The following is a 14,772-nucleotide window of genomic DNA, read 5'->3' as shown; positions in this document are numbered from 1 at the left end:
CCAAGCTCTGCTGCAAGTGACTTAACCTCTTGATGCCTCGGTTTCCCCAACCACACGCGGTGGAAAGTTGCAAAGAAAACTTCTCCCTCCACCAGGCCTAAGGCAAGAAATCTATATCGTCCCTCAGTGTTCTTACAGATACCCCATTTTTGTTTCTCTTGCATACAGCACAGTGTCTGATCTGACTTGCCTTTTTTAAGGATGGTTCAGCTGCTGTCAAAAGGATAGGTAAGGGCAGAAGCCAGGATCCCAGGATCCTGTGGGAGTCCAGATGGGAGCCGATGGGGGCCTGGACTTTGATGATGTTGATAGAGGTGGCGAGACGGGGTCAGACTTGGAATTTAAAGGTGCCGCAGCAAAAGTTTGCTGATGGATTGGATGTGGGTGTTAGGGAAAGAGGGGGTGTCAAGGGCGAATGCAAGGTTTTTGGCCCGAGCGACTGGGAGAGTTTGGAATTTATCCCAGAGGCAGTAGGAAGTCATAGGAAGATGTTGAGGCTTGGCGGGCGTGGGGGGAGGAGGGGATGTGGTCAGATGCCATGATCACCAAGGAGGCAGCCAGGATCGTGAACACATGCTTGAGAGACAGGAGAGGGGGATGGAGTCTAGCCCTGGCTCAGCCCCCAACTCACTGTGGGCTCCTGGACAAGATACAACTATTCTCCAGATCTTCATTTCCCCATCCTACAAAAAAGGCTATTAGGAATAAAAGACCCTCAGCACAAGAATTTTTGCTCCAAGATTCTCTGACTCAAATATACCCAGGATCAGATAAACATAAGATCATCACTCAAGATCAGACCTCCTCTCTTCATCCTCTTTCCCAAAGCCCATCCTTGCCCCACTGGACAGGACACGGAACCTCCCTGGTCTGGGAGCCTGGAGGATAATATCAATGACAATGGCAGGCAATGTTTGTTGAGTACATATTCTGTGTCAAGGGCTATTCATGCTCTGCCACACGGAGACCAGACAGGAGCCCTGAGAGGTGAGTGCTTTATCATCACTCCCATTTGTAAATGGGGAAACTGAGGCTCTGGAGAGGTGAAATGGCTTGCCCAGAGTCACATGGAAGAACTAGGACTCCAGTGACGTCTCCCCAGCTGCACTGCTATCTACCGCCCTGGTCCAGCCACCAGCACTTCTCACCTCCTCATTGGGCTCCTTACTTCTACCCCAGCCCCCCACATAGTGTTCTTCACGTGCAGCCAGAAGGATCTTGTGATAAAGCCTAAGTCAACTGAGATCTTTCCTCAAAACCCTCCCAAGCTGCCCATCTCACTCAGAGTCAAAGCTAAGTCTTTACAGTGGCCCTCAAGGCAGATACAGTGTGTTCCCTGCCTAACTCTCTGGCCTCATCCCTCCTGCTCTCCCCTCCCCACGCTTCTCTAGCTTCCCTGGGCTCCTCCTTCTTCCTCCAACAGACCAGGTGCACTCCAGCCTCAGGGCCTTTGCACCTGCTCTTCCCCCAGAGACCCATATGGCCCACTCCCTAACCTCCTTCATATTCTGCTCAAATGTCACCCCCTCAAGCGAAGCCTTCCTTGTCACTCTGTTTAAAATTGCAGGGAATTCCCTGGTGGTCCAGTGGTCCAGGACTCCACACTCTCACTGCTGAGGGCCCAGGTTCGGTCCCTGGCCGGGGAACTAAGATCCCACAAGCTGCGTTGCTCGGACAAAACAAACAAACAAACAAACGAAAAACAAACTGCAGCCTCCCTCCATTCCCCTGCACCCCAATCCCTCATCCCCCTTCCTTAATGTATTTTTCTTCACGGCATTTACCATCATCAAACAGACTATGTTTTACTTCTTTTGCTTGTTTATTGTCTACCTCCAGAATGTGAGCTCATGAGGTCAGGAATTTGTGTCTGTTTTGATTACTGCCATATGTCCAGTGCCTAGAACAATGCCCAACATATAGTAAGTGCTCAAACATTTTTTTTGTCAGGTGGATGAGTGAGGATCTGCCTTTAAGGTTGACACTTGTAGCTACTATACGTTGTGTGCTATATCCTGCGTTAACTGCTCTGTATGTTGGATTCATTTATTTTTTTTAATTTAATTAATTAATTTATTTATGGCTGCATTGGGTTTTCATTGCTGCGCATGGGCTTTCTCTAGTTGCGGCAAGCGGGGGCTACTCTTCGTTGTGGTGCGCGAGCTTCTTATTGTGGTGGCTTCTCCTGTTGAGCACGGGCTCTGGGCACACGGGCTTCGGTAGTTGTGGCTCACTGGCTTCAGTAGTTGTGGCTTGCAGGCTCTAGAGCGCAGGCTCAGTAGTTGTGGCTCACGGGCTTAGTTGTTCCACGGCACATGGGATCTTCCCGGACCAGGGCTCGAACCTGTGTCCCCTGCATTGGCAGGTGGATTCTTAACCACTGCGCCACCAGGGAAGCCCTGTACGTTGGGTTCTGATCACACCCTTCCATCTCTCCTGCCCCTACTGGGGTCCAGGCAAAGAACCCCTCCTCCCTGGAGTCTGTTCTGGCTCAATCCCAGCCCCCAGGCTGGCTCCTTCCCCTCCATTGCCCCTTTGATGCCCATGTCACTCCCCTGCTTAAAATCCTCCAATGATTCCAGGATTCCACCACATAACCTCCACTCCAGGGTTTTTCATACTGCGTGTCACAACTGGTTAGTGGACTGTGAAATCAACGAGCATTTTTCAATAGCCTAGACTAGATCAGAGTCTGTGCACATAGTATAGACTAAGGTATAGGTGAAGTATGATTTCAAGAAACTTTTGGGGACTTCCCTGGTGGCGCAGTAGTTGAGAATCTGCCTGCCAATGCAGGGGACATGGATTTGATCCCCGGTCCGGGAAGATCCCACATGCTGCGGAGCAACTGAGCCCTTGCACCACAACTACTGAGCCTGTGCGCCTACAGCCCGTGCTCCGCAACAAGAGAAGCCACCGCAATGAGAAGCCCACGCACCGCACCGAAGAGTAACCCCCATTTGCCGCAACTAAAGAAAGCCCTCGCGAGGAAGACCCAACGCAGCCAAAATACAAATAAAATTTAAAAAAAAAGAAACTTTTGTTTCAGTGTCATATGTCTTGGAATCATGATGTAAATGTATTTCTTACTGTGGGTCAAAACATTTTGCCAAACCCTGCACTACACAGACCTGCCTCTCCTAAATCCCATGTACAGACTGGATGGATGATGTTAATATCAGCTTAGATTTCTCTCTTTGCTGGGACCCATGCCAAGTGATTTTACCTGCTTTGGTCTTGGACACCCGGCCACACCCCAAGCATTGTTAATGATTCCCAGTTGACAGATGGTGAGACTGAGGCTCATACTGGAGAAAGCCCATGCCTGAGGTCACCAGGCTGGGAAGGAGGAGAGCAGGGCCTGAGTCCCAGCCAACCTCCCTCCCTGAGCCTGCTCACTCGCCCGCTGGCCCTGTCCCTCCTAGTCTGCTCCCCACCTACACAAAGAACTCAGCTGTGCCAACTCATCCCCAGAGCCTCCAGGTGCAAGCTGACTCAGAGATCCTTCAACATCCCAGCCAGCAGTACTGGTTGAACCCCCATTTTGCAGGCTAGAAAACCGAGGCCAGAAAGCATTTCCAAGAATCCACCATTCTATCACTCTTCTCCAAACTCCCCTCTTTGAGAGGCAAGAGAGAGAAATGGCTAAGGACGCACCTTTGACTGTCTGGGTTCAAATCTCATGCTTCAAAACTTTGTAGCTGTGTGATCCGAGGCAAGCTCGCTGAACCTGTTTCCTTTACTGCAAAATAGGAATAATAATAGTAACTACCCATAAAGCCATGCTCAAGACTTAAATAAGTTGAGATAAGTGTAAAGTTCTTAGATCAGTGGCCACACCCCTTGGTTGGGAATCTTCCCAACATCTCTATGTAATTAGACTACTATTTGCCCCCGAAGTTTGTCGCGAAGAAAGGGAGGCCCTTGCCTGAGTTCGCACAGCTAGGAAGCAGGACAGTCAGAATTTAGATGCAGATCTGCCTGGGCTTTTAACCACCTAGTCACAATAGTCCTTCGGGATGTTAGTATCAGCAGCAACGACATTTTCCGAATTAAGGAACAGGAGACTCAGAGAGGGTAAAGACGTGCCCAAGTCACACAGCCTGTAAATGGCAGAGCCAGGTTTCAAAGCCAGGCTTGTGTGTGTCCAGTACAGGCTGACTTTTGTCCCATGAGCCCCTCCATAAAGCTCTGGGGGGGCAGGAGGAGAAAGCAAGTCGAGAGCTGCCCCTGTCTCCAGCTCAGTCTGGGGGTCTTGTATCCCTGGTTCCAGCCCCTGACCAGCCTAGGGTGACTGCTTCCCTAAAGGCTCTAGGGTGGGGGTACTGGGGTGGCACAGATGATGGCAGAGGGTGCAGCCTCCCCCTGCACTGGCCTCTGATTGGGGCCCTGCAATCCCCCAGGATTTGGTGCTTGGAAGGCTGACGTTGTGTTGCTATGGCAATGGGTTTGGGGCGGTTGCCATAGCAGCAGAACTAGCCTGGGTTTAAAAATATCTAGGAGGAGGTTTGTGTTTGTGTGTGAGTGTGAGTGCGTGACCGACCGTGCTGTTGTGTGTGTCCAAATGGGAGGGCTTGGGGTGTGTGTGTGGAACTGGGGCTGCAGGCATGACTTGAGGGTGGGGGCTGAGCAGCACCCTGACTCCATGTGTGCTGTGTGTGTTGCTGAGTGGCCTGCGAGGTCCCATGAATTTTGTGCATTAGTCTACGTGGGTCATGTATCTAAATGTGTGTGATTCCACAATTAGTGTGGAAGACACAATTGAGTCTGTTTGTCAGTCTATCACGTCACTAACATGTATGCCTTATGTAACATAGGTTGTGTATGTCTTGTAGCTTTGATCCTGTACGTGTAAATTCTCATTATGTGTGTGGCCAAGTGTGGATTTGTTTTGGCTCTGAATAGGTGCACCTGGGACATACTCAGATATTAGATTATGTATCTATTTGTGCATGAGAACCTGTGGCGTGGCTTTGTGAATGTGCATTATGGGTGTGTGTGTATGTGTGTGTATGCCTATTCCCTGTGAGTCTTCTTCATACGTTAGAGTGTGCCTGTGTAAAATTGTTGAGGGTGCACCTGTGTGTCTGCAGGGGGACCTGTGTGACTCTGTGTGTGTTGGGGGGAATTTCACACCTTACTCCACGGATGTTGGGATATATATACCTGTGTGGTGTGACTACATGTGACTCGAAGGTCTAAGGTGTGGATCTCTGCCTGACCCCAGTATCTCCCTGCATCTCTCTGCCTCTTCTCTGTCTCCATGGCAACCAGCTCCTCAGCTCCCTCCAAGAAGATGGAGGGGGAGGATCCAGACTGCAGTGGACCACAACCCCCTCCCATCCCCTTTGACTCTGGGGACAATGGGGGGGAGGGGACAGATGGGCGGCCACCCCATCCACCCCAGGCCATCTGCTACCCTCCCCATCCTGGGGACCTGAGAGCGTGGCAAGGGAGGGACAGGAGTGTGGTGGAGCAGAGGGAGGGGCCCCCCAGCTGCCACAATTACCCCCATCCAGGCCCCCTCTGAGCCTAATCTTGCCTCTGGCTGACCTAGGAAGGAAAAAGAATCCTTGGAGACCAGAAATCCAGGGAGAAGAAAATTCATGTATCAGACAAAATTAAATATTAGCAATGATCCATTCTAAGGAAGGGGCCCCTACTTCCAGTGACTTTGGGCTCTGAAATTAAGCTTGGCCTATGTTTGAATCCCAGTTTTCCCTCTGTCTACCTATACACCCGTGGACAAGCTACACTCCACATTCCTGGGCCTCCATCTGTCATATGAAAATCAGGTTTTCTTAATGACGTGAATAGTAATACTTACTCTTTAAGGGCCAAGACTGTTTAGTCCCCTGTTGTATCCCAGTGTTTGGGACAGTGCCTGGCACTTTGTAGGTTCATAAGTGCCATTGATTGAATTGAGTGTCAGTTGGGTGCTAGGCTCAAGCACTACATTTTGTAAGTCAGGTGTTCATTGAACTCAATCCCCTAAGCCCTTGCAGTAACTCTGTGTCGATTCTTCAAGGGATAGATGAAAGATTTGAGGAGCAATTTCCCAGCTGTCGGGGATGCGAGATATGTGAAGTGGGATTTCTTTTAGCAACCAAGTGATGTCAAGTGGCTGAGGCTCAGTTTCCTCATCTGTAAAACGGGGGTAACAGGAGTACCTCACAGAATTGGTTGCTCTAGGAATTAAATGTGATAATGTTTGTGACGTGCTTACTTAGAACCGGACCTGGCACATGGTAATTAGAACCGGACCTGGCACATGGTAAGTACTTGTTCAATAAACGCTCATTACAGGCGAGGGGTGGGGAAACTGGAGGAGCCCAGGGTTGTTGCAGCCTGGGAGAGCCTGGTCCCTCGCGTAGCTGCGGGGAGGGGCGTAGTCAACTCTGGGGGCGTGGTCCAGGATTCAAGGGCAGGCCAATGGGGCGTCGAAGGGCGTGGCCCTGACCTGCATGGGCGTGACCTTGCGCGGGTGGGAGGGGCCAGGCCGCTGTGGGAGCCTCCGGGAAGAAGATGCTCGGGCCAGCAGCCACCGCCAGCCCAGCCACCGCTGCCGCCCGCGCTCGCCGCCCCCCGGGTCCCCACTAGCGGCCGCCTCCGCCTCCCATCTCCGGCCCCGTTCCTCCGGCCCCCCGCCCCGGGCAGGGTCTGGGGGGCTAGGCCCTCTGCCCCGGGGAGCAAAGAAGGGGGTCCCGTCCCCCACAGTGGCGCGGCCAGTCCCCCGGCCTCCGTAATCTTGAGAGAGACCCCACCCCTCAGTTCGCTCTGGGCCCTATCCGAGACCCCCTTTTCCTTCCCGTCCCGCTCACATCCGCTCTCCAGGCTCTGTCAGCCCCCCAGAAGCAGCTCCCTCCCTCCTCCCCTCTCCGGGGTTCCCCCTCCCCCATCCCTCCGCCACCGCCCCCTCCCCCTCCCACATCCCCTTCCCTCCCCCTCCCTCTCCCCCGTCCCCCAGCCCCCCCCACCATGAGGATGATGGCCGCCGGCGCGGTGCACGGCCTCTTCACGGCCTCCGCGGCCCCGCAGCCGCCGCCGCCCCCGCCGCCGCCGCCGCCGCCGCAACCCCAGCCTCCCCAGCAGCCGTCGCCGCCGCCACAGCAGCCGCCGCCGCCGCCGCCGCAGCCGCCGCAGCAGCAGCAGCCGCCGCCCCAGGCCCCCCCCATGGAGCCCGAGGCCCCGGATTCCCGCAAAAGGCCCCTCGAAACGCCCCCCGAGGTGGTCTGCACCAAGCGCAGCAACACGGGAGGTGAGAAAGGGCTGCGGCTCCGGGTGGGGGAGCGGGCAGGGGGCCGCGCCTTTCTCCAGCCTCCTCCCCCCCAAATGGCAGGTGCAAGGGCTCTGGGGAGGGGAAGGGCGCCCCTCCCTAGACTGGGGAACGGAGAGGGGAGTTGGGGAGGGAACAGGACCCCTTCCCCCTCTCGCCGCGGCCCTGGGCTGGGAGCTTTGTCTGCGTTGAGAGGACTTGGGGGGGAGGGGGTGGTAAGTGTCCTTGGGGGCGCGCAAAGGATGGGGGGCGTGGGTGCCTCCGATCGGGTGTCTCTGTGTCCTTGAGGGGTGTGTGATGTGACCCTTTCGGGGCAGGGGTGTTCCCGGGCTGGCGTGTCCTGGCGGGGGGAGGGGAAGGAGCTGAGGAGGCCTGTGGACCCGGAGCTTCCCAGCCTCCCTCCCTGGGGATGTCCTGAGCAAGGGTTGTCCCGGAGGGAGGCATGTGTGGGCCATGGGCGGGATTTTGCGTGGGGACAAGCTAGGTGGGTGTGTTGGGTGACATGGAGGAAAGGGTGGGTGTGTAAAGCTCAGTGAGAGAATGTGTGGCTGGGACAGGTGTGTGTGTGTGTTTGTGTGTGCGTGTGAGCCCTGTAAGGCCTGGATGTGTGACATTAGGGATCATGGATATGACAGGAAGGAGGGTGTGTGTGTGTGTGTGTGTGTGTGTGTGTAAGAGATGAGAGGGTGAGAGGGGCTGGGCTCTGTGTTTGAGACCCCCATAGGGGTATATGTGACAAGTGCGTGCATGTCACTCCAGAGGGGACTGTGGCAGAGTGTGACACATGAGTGAGAGGGTGTGTGTGACATGCAAGGAGGTGTGTGTGGGCTGCCGAATGGGCCGGCTCTGGGTGTGAGCCATGAGAGGCTGTGTGGATCAGAGGATGGCAGTTCAGTGTGTGTGACACAGGCGTGTCCCGGGTGGGGTGGGACCAGGAGAAGCTGGTGTGGGTATATGACAAGAAAAGAGTGTGGGCGTGACTCCAGAGAGGCTGTGGCTGGGTGTGACACACGGAGGTGTGCAATGGTGACATCAGAGGGGGTGTGTGCAACAAGGGAAGGTGGGTGTATGACAGGGGAGAGACTGGGGCTCTGTGGTGAAATTCATGAGGGTGTGTAACAAGGAAAGGGAAGGATGGGGACCCATGTGACAGGGTGCAGGAACGTGTGCATGTGACACCCAGGGGGTGGGAAAAGGGAAGGTGTATGTGTGACACCCAAGTGTGTGTATATGTGTAACAAGGGGCTGTGTGTGAAATGGTTGGTGTGGGGATGATTCTGTGTGTGTGTGACAAGGGAGTGTGTGTGTGTATGTGTGTGTGTGTTTGTGTGATGGCTGCATGTTTGACAACACAGAAGGGGTGTGTGTGTAAGACAAGAGGGACCCTCACTGTGTGTGTGTGAAGAGGTATGTGTACCAGAGAATAAAAGCCAAGCTGGGAACTCTAGGTGTATGTCTACCCGTGAGGTAGGGTTTGTCAGGGGACTCAGAGCCCAGCCCATTAGCTCCCTGGAAGGAGGGAGACCCCAGAACAGACAAGCCCTTCCCAGCGGTCACCTTGGCCCAAATCTCCACTTCCTCTGGCCTTTTCCTCCGGATGGGAAGGGGATGGCCTCGGGCATTGTAGTGGGTGGGGTGGGGACCTCCCACCTCCTCTCCTTGGATGAACAGGAGCCATCTCTTCCTCCCGTCCCAGCCCCCTGCCGCCCGTGGCCAGGTGCGATAGGAAATGGGGAACCCCTGGCTGCCTGTGAGGGTGTCCAGCAGAAATTGGAGGAAAGGGAAGTTGGGGGAGGGGTGGGAGGGAGTTTCCTGTCCTTCTTCCTGCTCCCCCACCCCCAGCACACACATGAATGTGTCCCTGCCACATCCTTGCCTCCTTCCTGCCTCACTGCCATTCCCAGCCCTAGGAAGGGTCGGGTACCCAGGCGGTCCCTGAACCCAGCCTGGAGGTCCAGCCCCACCCCTGCTGGGGGGCAAGGGGAGGAGGTCTCATCCTTCTCTTGAAGAGGCTGAGATGCTCAAAATCTGAGCACTCAGAGCACAGCAGCACCACCTAACTGTGATGCTGCCAGGACGGTCAGGTCCAAGTGTTTGACACCTACTACGAGTCAGGCTCTGAGATACGGGTTAATTTCCCAGTACAGCCCTGGGGGAGATGATTTGAGCTGCTTTTGCAGATGAGGAAAACTGAGGCTTAGCGAAATGAAGCCACTAGCCCGAACTCACACAGCTCATAGTGGGGAAGCTGGGATCTCTCCAGCCCTGGGCTGCCTGGCTCCAGAGCTCATGTGCTCAGCCACTGTGCATCCTGCCTCCTTCAGCTGTGGGGAAACTAGGGTGAGCCCTTAGGGACCCTCTCCTCCAGACTCTTCCCAGGGGAAACTGAGGCCCAGAGATGCGAAAGGACAGTCCTCCATTTGCAGAAACCCTCAGGGCCAGGGCTGGGCAACTGTCCAGGACTTTCATCTCAAAATTGACGGCTCCTTCCAATAATATTTTCATGTCTGTGGGACACTGGGTCAACCTCACGCCTTTTCTGAGCTTCAGCGTCACCATCTGCCAAATGGGGAAATAACAATAGTTACAGATGACAGCAGCTACCAGTATTCTTGCTTACTGCCTTACATGCAATATTTCATTTAATTCTCCCAACATTCTATGATGTGATACTAATAATAATAAATAAATAATAATAATAAATTATAACAATGGCTGCCAGATATGGTGCCACAGTGCACCAAAAGTATTAGGGAAAACACTGGGCACGGACCAATCATTTAATAATCCTTACAATCTGATTATGTTACCCATCTTACAGGTGACACACTGAGGCACAGAGAGGTTAATTAACTTGCCCAAGGTCAGTCAGCTAATAAGAGGCAGAGCCAGGATTTGAACTCAGGAGGCTGGCTCCATTGCATGGGTAGACTCTATAGTGAACCCCATTTTCAGGCAAGCAAACCAAGGCTCAGAGGAGTAAGGGACTTTCTAGGGTGTCGCAGCAAGTCGTGCCAGCCTGGGCAGATTGGCTCCTACCCATGATGCCAGCCTAGGGGCTGATAGAGGAGATGGTGGCTGTTAAAACTGGCTTCTGGGCACTGTAACTGGCAGGCAGACACCGTTGGGAAGGAGACGAGGCGCTAAGGACAGGAGGGCTTGAATGAAGAGGTTGGATGGAAGCTCCAGTTGGGAACTCAGTGGAGAAACAAATAATCCCAGTCTGGTGGCACGGTAACAGAGTGTCTCCCTTGAGTACGGACGATACCTCTTTTTCTTTCTTTGGCCACGCCGTGTGGCTTGCGGGATCTTAGTTCCCTGACCAGTGAAAGCGCTCAGACCTAACCACTGGACCGCCAGGGAATTCCTACAGATGATAACTCTTAAGGTGTTACTAGAATGGCCCCCATACTCCTGACTGTATTCCCACCTCTGTCAGCCCCATATACACAGAAACAGCAACTCCCCACCGCACACACACACCTCACACCCCAAATGTAGCTTACAGCAGCCAGGCCTTGCTCCCAAGATCCTTGATCGTTAACACAAAGTCAGTATCACCAAGGTTAAGAGCCCTAGAATGAGAGCTTCCAGGGTTCCTCTCATCGCTGTCATGTGCTTGGTGTGGGACCCTCGGGTGAGTTCTTTCACTGCTCTGAGTCTCAGTGTTCTCATCTGGAAAATGGGTACTGTAAGATGCACCTCCACCTCTCCAGGCTGTTGTGTGGGTTCAGTGAGATTGTATGTGAAGCACACGGCATCAGGCCTGGCAGATAGTAAGCACTCAATAGACAACAGCTATTATTATTACTATTATTATCATCATCATTATTATTGCTACTGAGAATGTCACATTCCTGATTTACCATCCAGTGGTGATTCGCCCCAAGGAAATCATACCCCATCCACCTCTCTCTCACTTGGAGACAATGGCACAACTCAAAGACAGTTGTATTACATTTCTCACATGGACAGGCAACACCGTCATTCACAGAAAGGTGTCACCCAGCCAACATCCCATCCCTCCTCAGGGGTCCCACTCCCAACCACACCCCTGCCATCTTGTCTTCCGCCCGCGACATCCTCACGCACATCCCACCCCAGCCTCCTCATACCTCCACAGGACACACCGATGCTTCCACCCCCGACCCCCAGACAAGAGCAGGAACCATGAATACAACACCCCAACTTTGGTTCCCCCTGAAATATACTGTCACCAAAACAACACCTCTGCCGCATCCAATTCTGCCCCGTCTCCCAGATCCGAGCCACCTTTCGGGATCAACTCTCTGTATAAAGTGCCACTCTTCCCATAGCACCCCAAATCTTCTGGGTAGGTTAACATTATTTGTGGAGGTGGGGGAATATTGGTTACTTTTTGGAAACTTTTATAAGCATTCCTGAGGAGGGTGGGCACAAAAGGGAAGGGGGGACCAGAGACTCAGGATGACTAGAAAGTGGAAAGGCAGCTTGATCCCGAGGTGGAAATATGGAAATCACAGCAGAGGGGAACCCGGAGCGCTGAAGTTGGCATCTTCATTTGCTGTCCTGTGTAGAGGGAGCTGCCTGAACCCCAAAGGAAAAGTGAAGGGAAGGGTGGGTGGGTGGAAAGTTCTGGCATCTAGATTTTGCTTTGGTAGAAGGAAGTACTTTTTCACAGGCAGAGCCTTGGTTTCTCAAACAGGGTGGGATGTGTGAGGTCTGGGGACTCTGGGTTTAGCTGAGGTGAGGTCACGTGTCTGCCCTGTGCTACAAGGCAGGCTGGCAGATAAAGGCCTGGCTTCTTCCTGGGGGAGGTGGGCTTCCCACGGTGGGAGATGCAAAAGATTCTGAAGAAAACCAGAGCAGACTGTGGGCTACTATGGGGACTCCTGGGACTTAGAATCCTGACCTTCTACAGGCGAGAGGAGGACTCTGGCCTCTGAGGAGGGGCGTCCAAACTTCTACTAGTCTGATATAAGGACTGCCAAGCGCCCACCAGGTGGTTTAAGGGGGTCCACGGACAGACTTTTTTGGGGGATCATTTTTAGTTTATATCAGTGTGCTTTGGGAGAAAAAAATATAACCAGCCCTTCAAACTCGGACTATTAGCAATGATTTTTTAAATGTCCTCTTTAAATAGATGCATTTACATTTTAAGAGGGAATGGACTTAAAGGGCATGGACTGTCTGTCTTGTTCCCTGCTATGTCCCCAGGATCTAAAACAAGGCCTGCCACGTAGCAGATGCTCAGGAAGGATTTGTTGGAACGAGGGAGGGAAGAGGGAGAGAAGAAGCAAGGAAATAATAGTACAGAGGGATACAACAAGGGCCAAATTCGGGAAGAGAGTTACAGAGATGCTGGGAGGGTGAGTGGAAGCAGAGCCTCGTTTCTATCAGTGAGAAGACATTCCTCCTCCAAAAAGCAGGGAGAAGCCTGGGGAAAGGTGATGAAGGAAGTGGGGTCTCCCCTCCTTCTATTTCCTAACAAAACCCCAAACCTTGGAGGCTCATTTCCCCATTTACCAGTAAGTCTCTCTGACATAGAGCACTTACTGTGTACCAGACACTGTGATAAGAATTTTACCTGTGTTCGTGAAATAGGTAATATTAATAACGATGATGATGATATCTGACATTTCTCAAGTGGTCTGTGTACCTGAGACCCTCCTAAGTACTTTACAGTTTAGCATTTCATTAATGATAATAACTCCAGGAACTAGCGCTCTCCTGTCCCCATTTTACAGATGAGAAAACAGAGGCCCAAAGAGGTGAGGAGACTCGCCCAAGGCCACGCAACCCATCAGTGACAAAAGTTGCACTCAGTCTAGGGCTGTTTCTGCCATTTCATTCGGAGATTCTCAGACAAAACCTGAGGAAATGTGAAGGAGGGGAGTGGGGGGCGTCCCCAGTTTTCTTCAGAGCAGACGATTACCTTCCATCTTCAAGAGGGAAGCTGGGGAAGTGGTGCTGGCTGGAGAAAAGATGGGGAATGAAATCAAAGAGGGAAAGAGGATGGAGTTCTAGTGAGAACACCTTCCCATCTTTCTGAACTTTCCAAAGGTGGAGAACTAGCCCCCCAACTCTGTCAGGTTGAGGGGCAGGGCTGGCAAGGGACCACCTCTGTGAGGCCAAGGAAGGAAGTAATTTGGGGGTGTCGGGTGTCAGGATGATTGATGGAAGGGCACCCTGGGGGGCTAATTACCTAATAGGCTTAGTGGTCTGATTAGGCAAGTTTAAGAGGATTGCCTTGGGCTAAAGGAAACCCCTTACTTCTGGATCCCTCCCCATGCCTGCAAAGCCACATCCTGCCCTCATACCTCCATCTTCACACATCAGGGAACCCAGAACTTTCAATCTTAAGGGACCAGGTGGAGATGGGCATGACTCCCAGTCCCCAGTCCTGCCCCCACTTTTATTTTAAATTTAAAAATTTTTGGCCTCACGGTGCGGCACGCGGGATCTTAGTTCCCCCACCAGGGATCAAACCCGCGGCCCCTGCAGTGGAAGTGCAGAGTCTTAGCCACTGGACCGCCAGGGAAGTCCCACCCTGCCCCCACTTTCAACAGAGCAGTTTCTCTTTTATCTGCTCTAGATGTTGGAGTTTCACGGGAGACATTGAAAATAGGTTTCCTTTGCTTAAAAGAAAAAGTTGAAAAACCAGTGGGGGATGATGGCCTAAGACCTTAAGCTTTGGAAGCAAAATGGCCTGGCTCATCCCTTCCTTTTCCCAGTGTTTATTGCATACCTAGCGCTGGGCGCTGCACGAGTCCATGGACACAAGGGCGAGCTTCAGTGATGTGGCCCACACTGGATGACTGTGGTACATCGTTCCGAAGGCATGAGACAGAGGGATCCTTCCCCTCCTCAGGGTTCCAGTCCAAGAAGGGACATTTGAGGGGGGACCTGAAGGACAAGAGGGATTCACTGAGGGAGGGGAGTTCCAGGCAAAGAGAATGTGCAAAGGCCCTGAGGTGGGAGGGAGGAGGGAAGTTTGAGGAACAAAAAGGAAAATGTGTCTAGTGCACCTGGAGGAAGATGAGGGTTTGCAGCTGGAAATGTGGACGGGGACCAAATCACAAAGTAACTTAGACTCAGAAAGTTCCCGAATGTCTACCCTGGGGGCGACAGTTTGGTTAGAAGGTGGGAAAGGTTAGGCACTTGCCTTGAGACTGCTTTAACAAAGGGCTTTACACATGACCAAGAAAACTGGTCCATAACAAAGAATGACCAAAGCCCCATAAAGGGTCCTGGGTGCGACTTCACCACCTCTAGGTCTTTGAGTCTGTCCTGGAGCACATTGGTCTTTAGCCACCAGCAGGGGAAAGTGTTAAGCATGGGTGGGCAAAAAATGAATCCGAGTTGCATTTGAATCTCAGCCCAGCAACTGTCTTGGTGCCCTTGGGCCGGTACCTTCACTGCTCTGTGCCTCAGTTTCTCCTTATGTAAAAATGGAGCTCATTCTACCCACCTCAGTGGACGGTTGTGAGGAATGGATGAGATCAAGCTGGCAAAGC

At 52.8% G+C, this 14,772-nt stretch overlaps 1 protein-coding gene across 2 annotated transcripts in view; it reads left to right on the top strand.

Moving 5' to 3' along the window:
• Nucleotides 1–6,495: 6,495 nt before the first annotated feature.
• NOVA2 (NOVA alternative splicing regulator 2) overlaps nucleotides 6,496–14,772 on the top strand; it is a 32,341-nt gene continuing 24,064 nt past the window's right edge. For both annotated transcript variants that reach the window (XR_012328036.1, XM_033845079.2), the window contains exon 1: nucleotides 6,496–7,258. Coding sequence is in view for 1 of the 2 variants with exons in the window: in XM_033845079.2 (XP_033700970.1) it covers nucleotides 6,979–7,258 (280 nt within the window). In the remaining variant the exon portion in view is untranslated. The remainder of the gene's footprint in view (nucleotides 7,259–14,772) is intronic.

The sequence above is a fragment of the Tursiops truncatus genome, chromosome 19 (assembly GCF_011762595.2).
Source record: "Tursiops truncatus isolate mTurTru1 chromosome 19, mTurTru1.mat.Y, whole genome shotgun sequence".
NCBI lineage: Eukaryota > Metazoa > Chordata > Mammalia > Artiodactyla > Delphinidae > Tursiops > Tursiops truncatus.
Note: the sequence above shows the minus strand (reverse complement) of the source record. Positions and strands in the feature narration are given on the sequence as shown.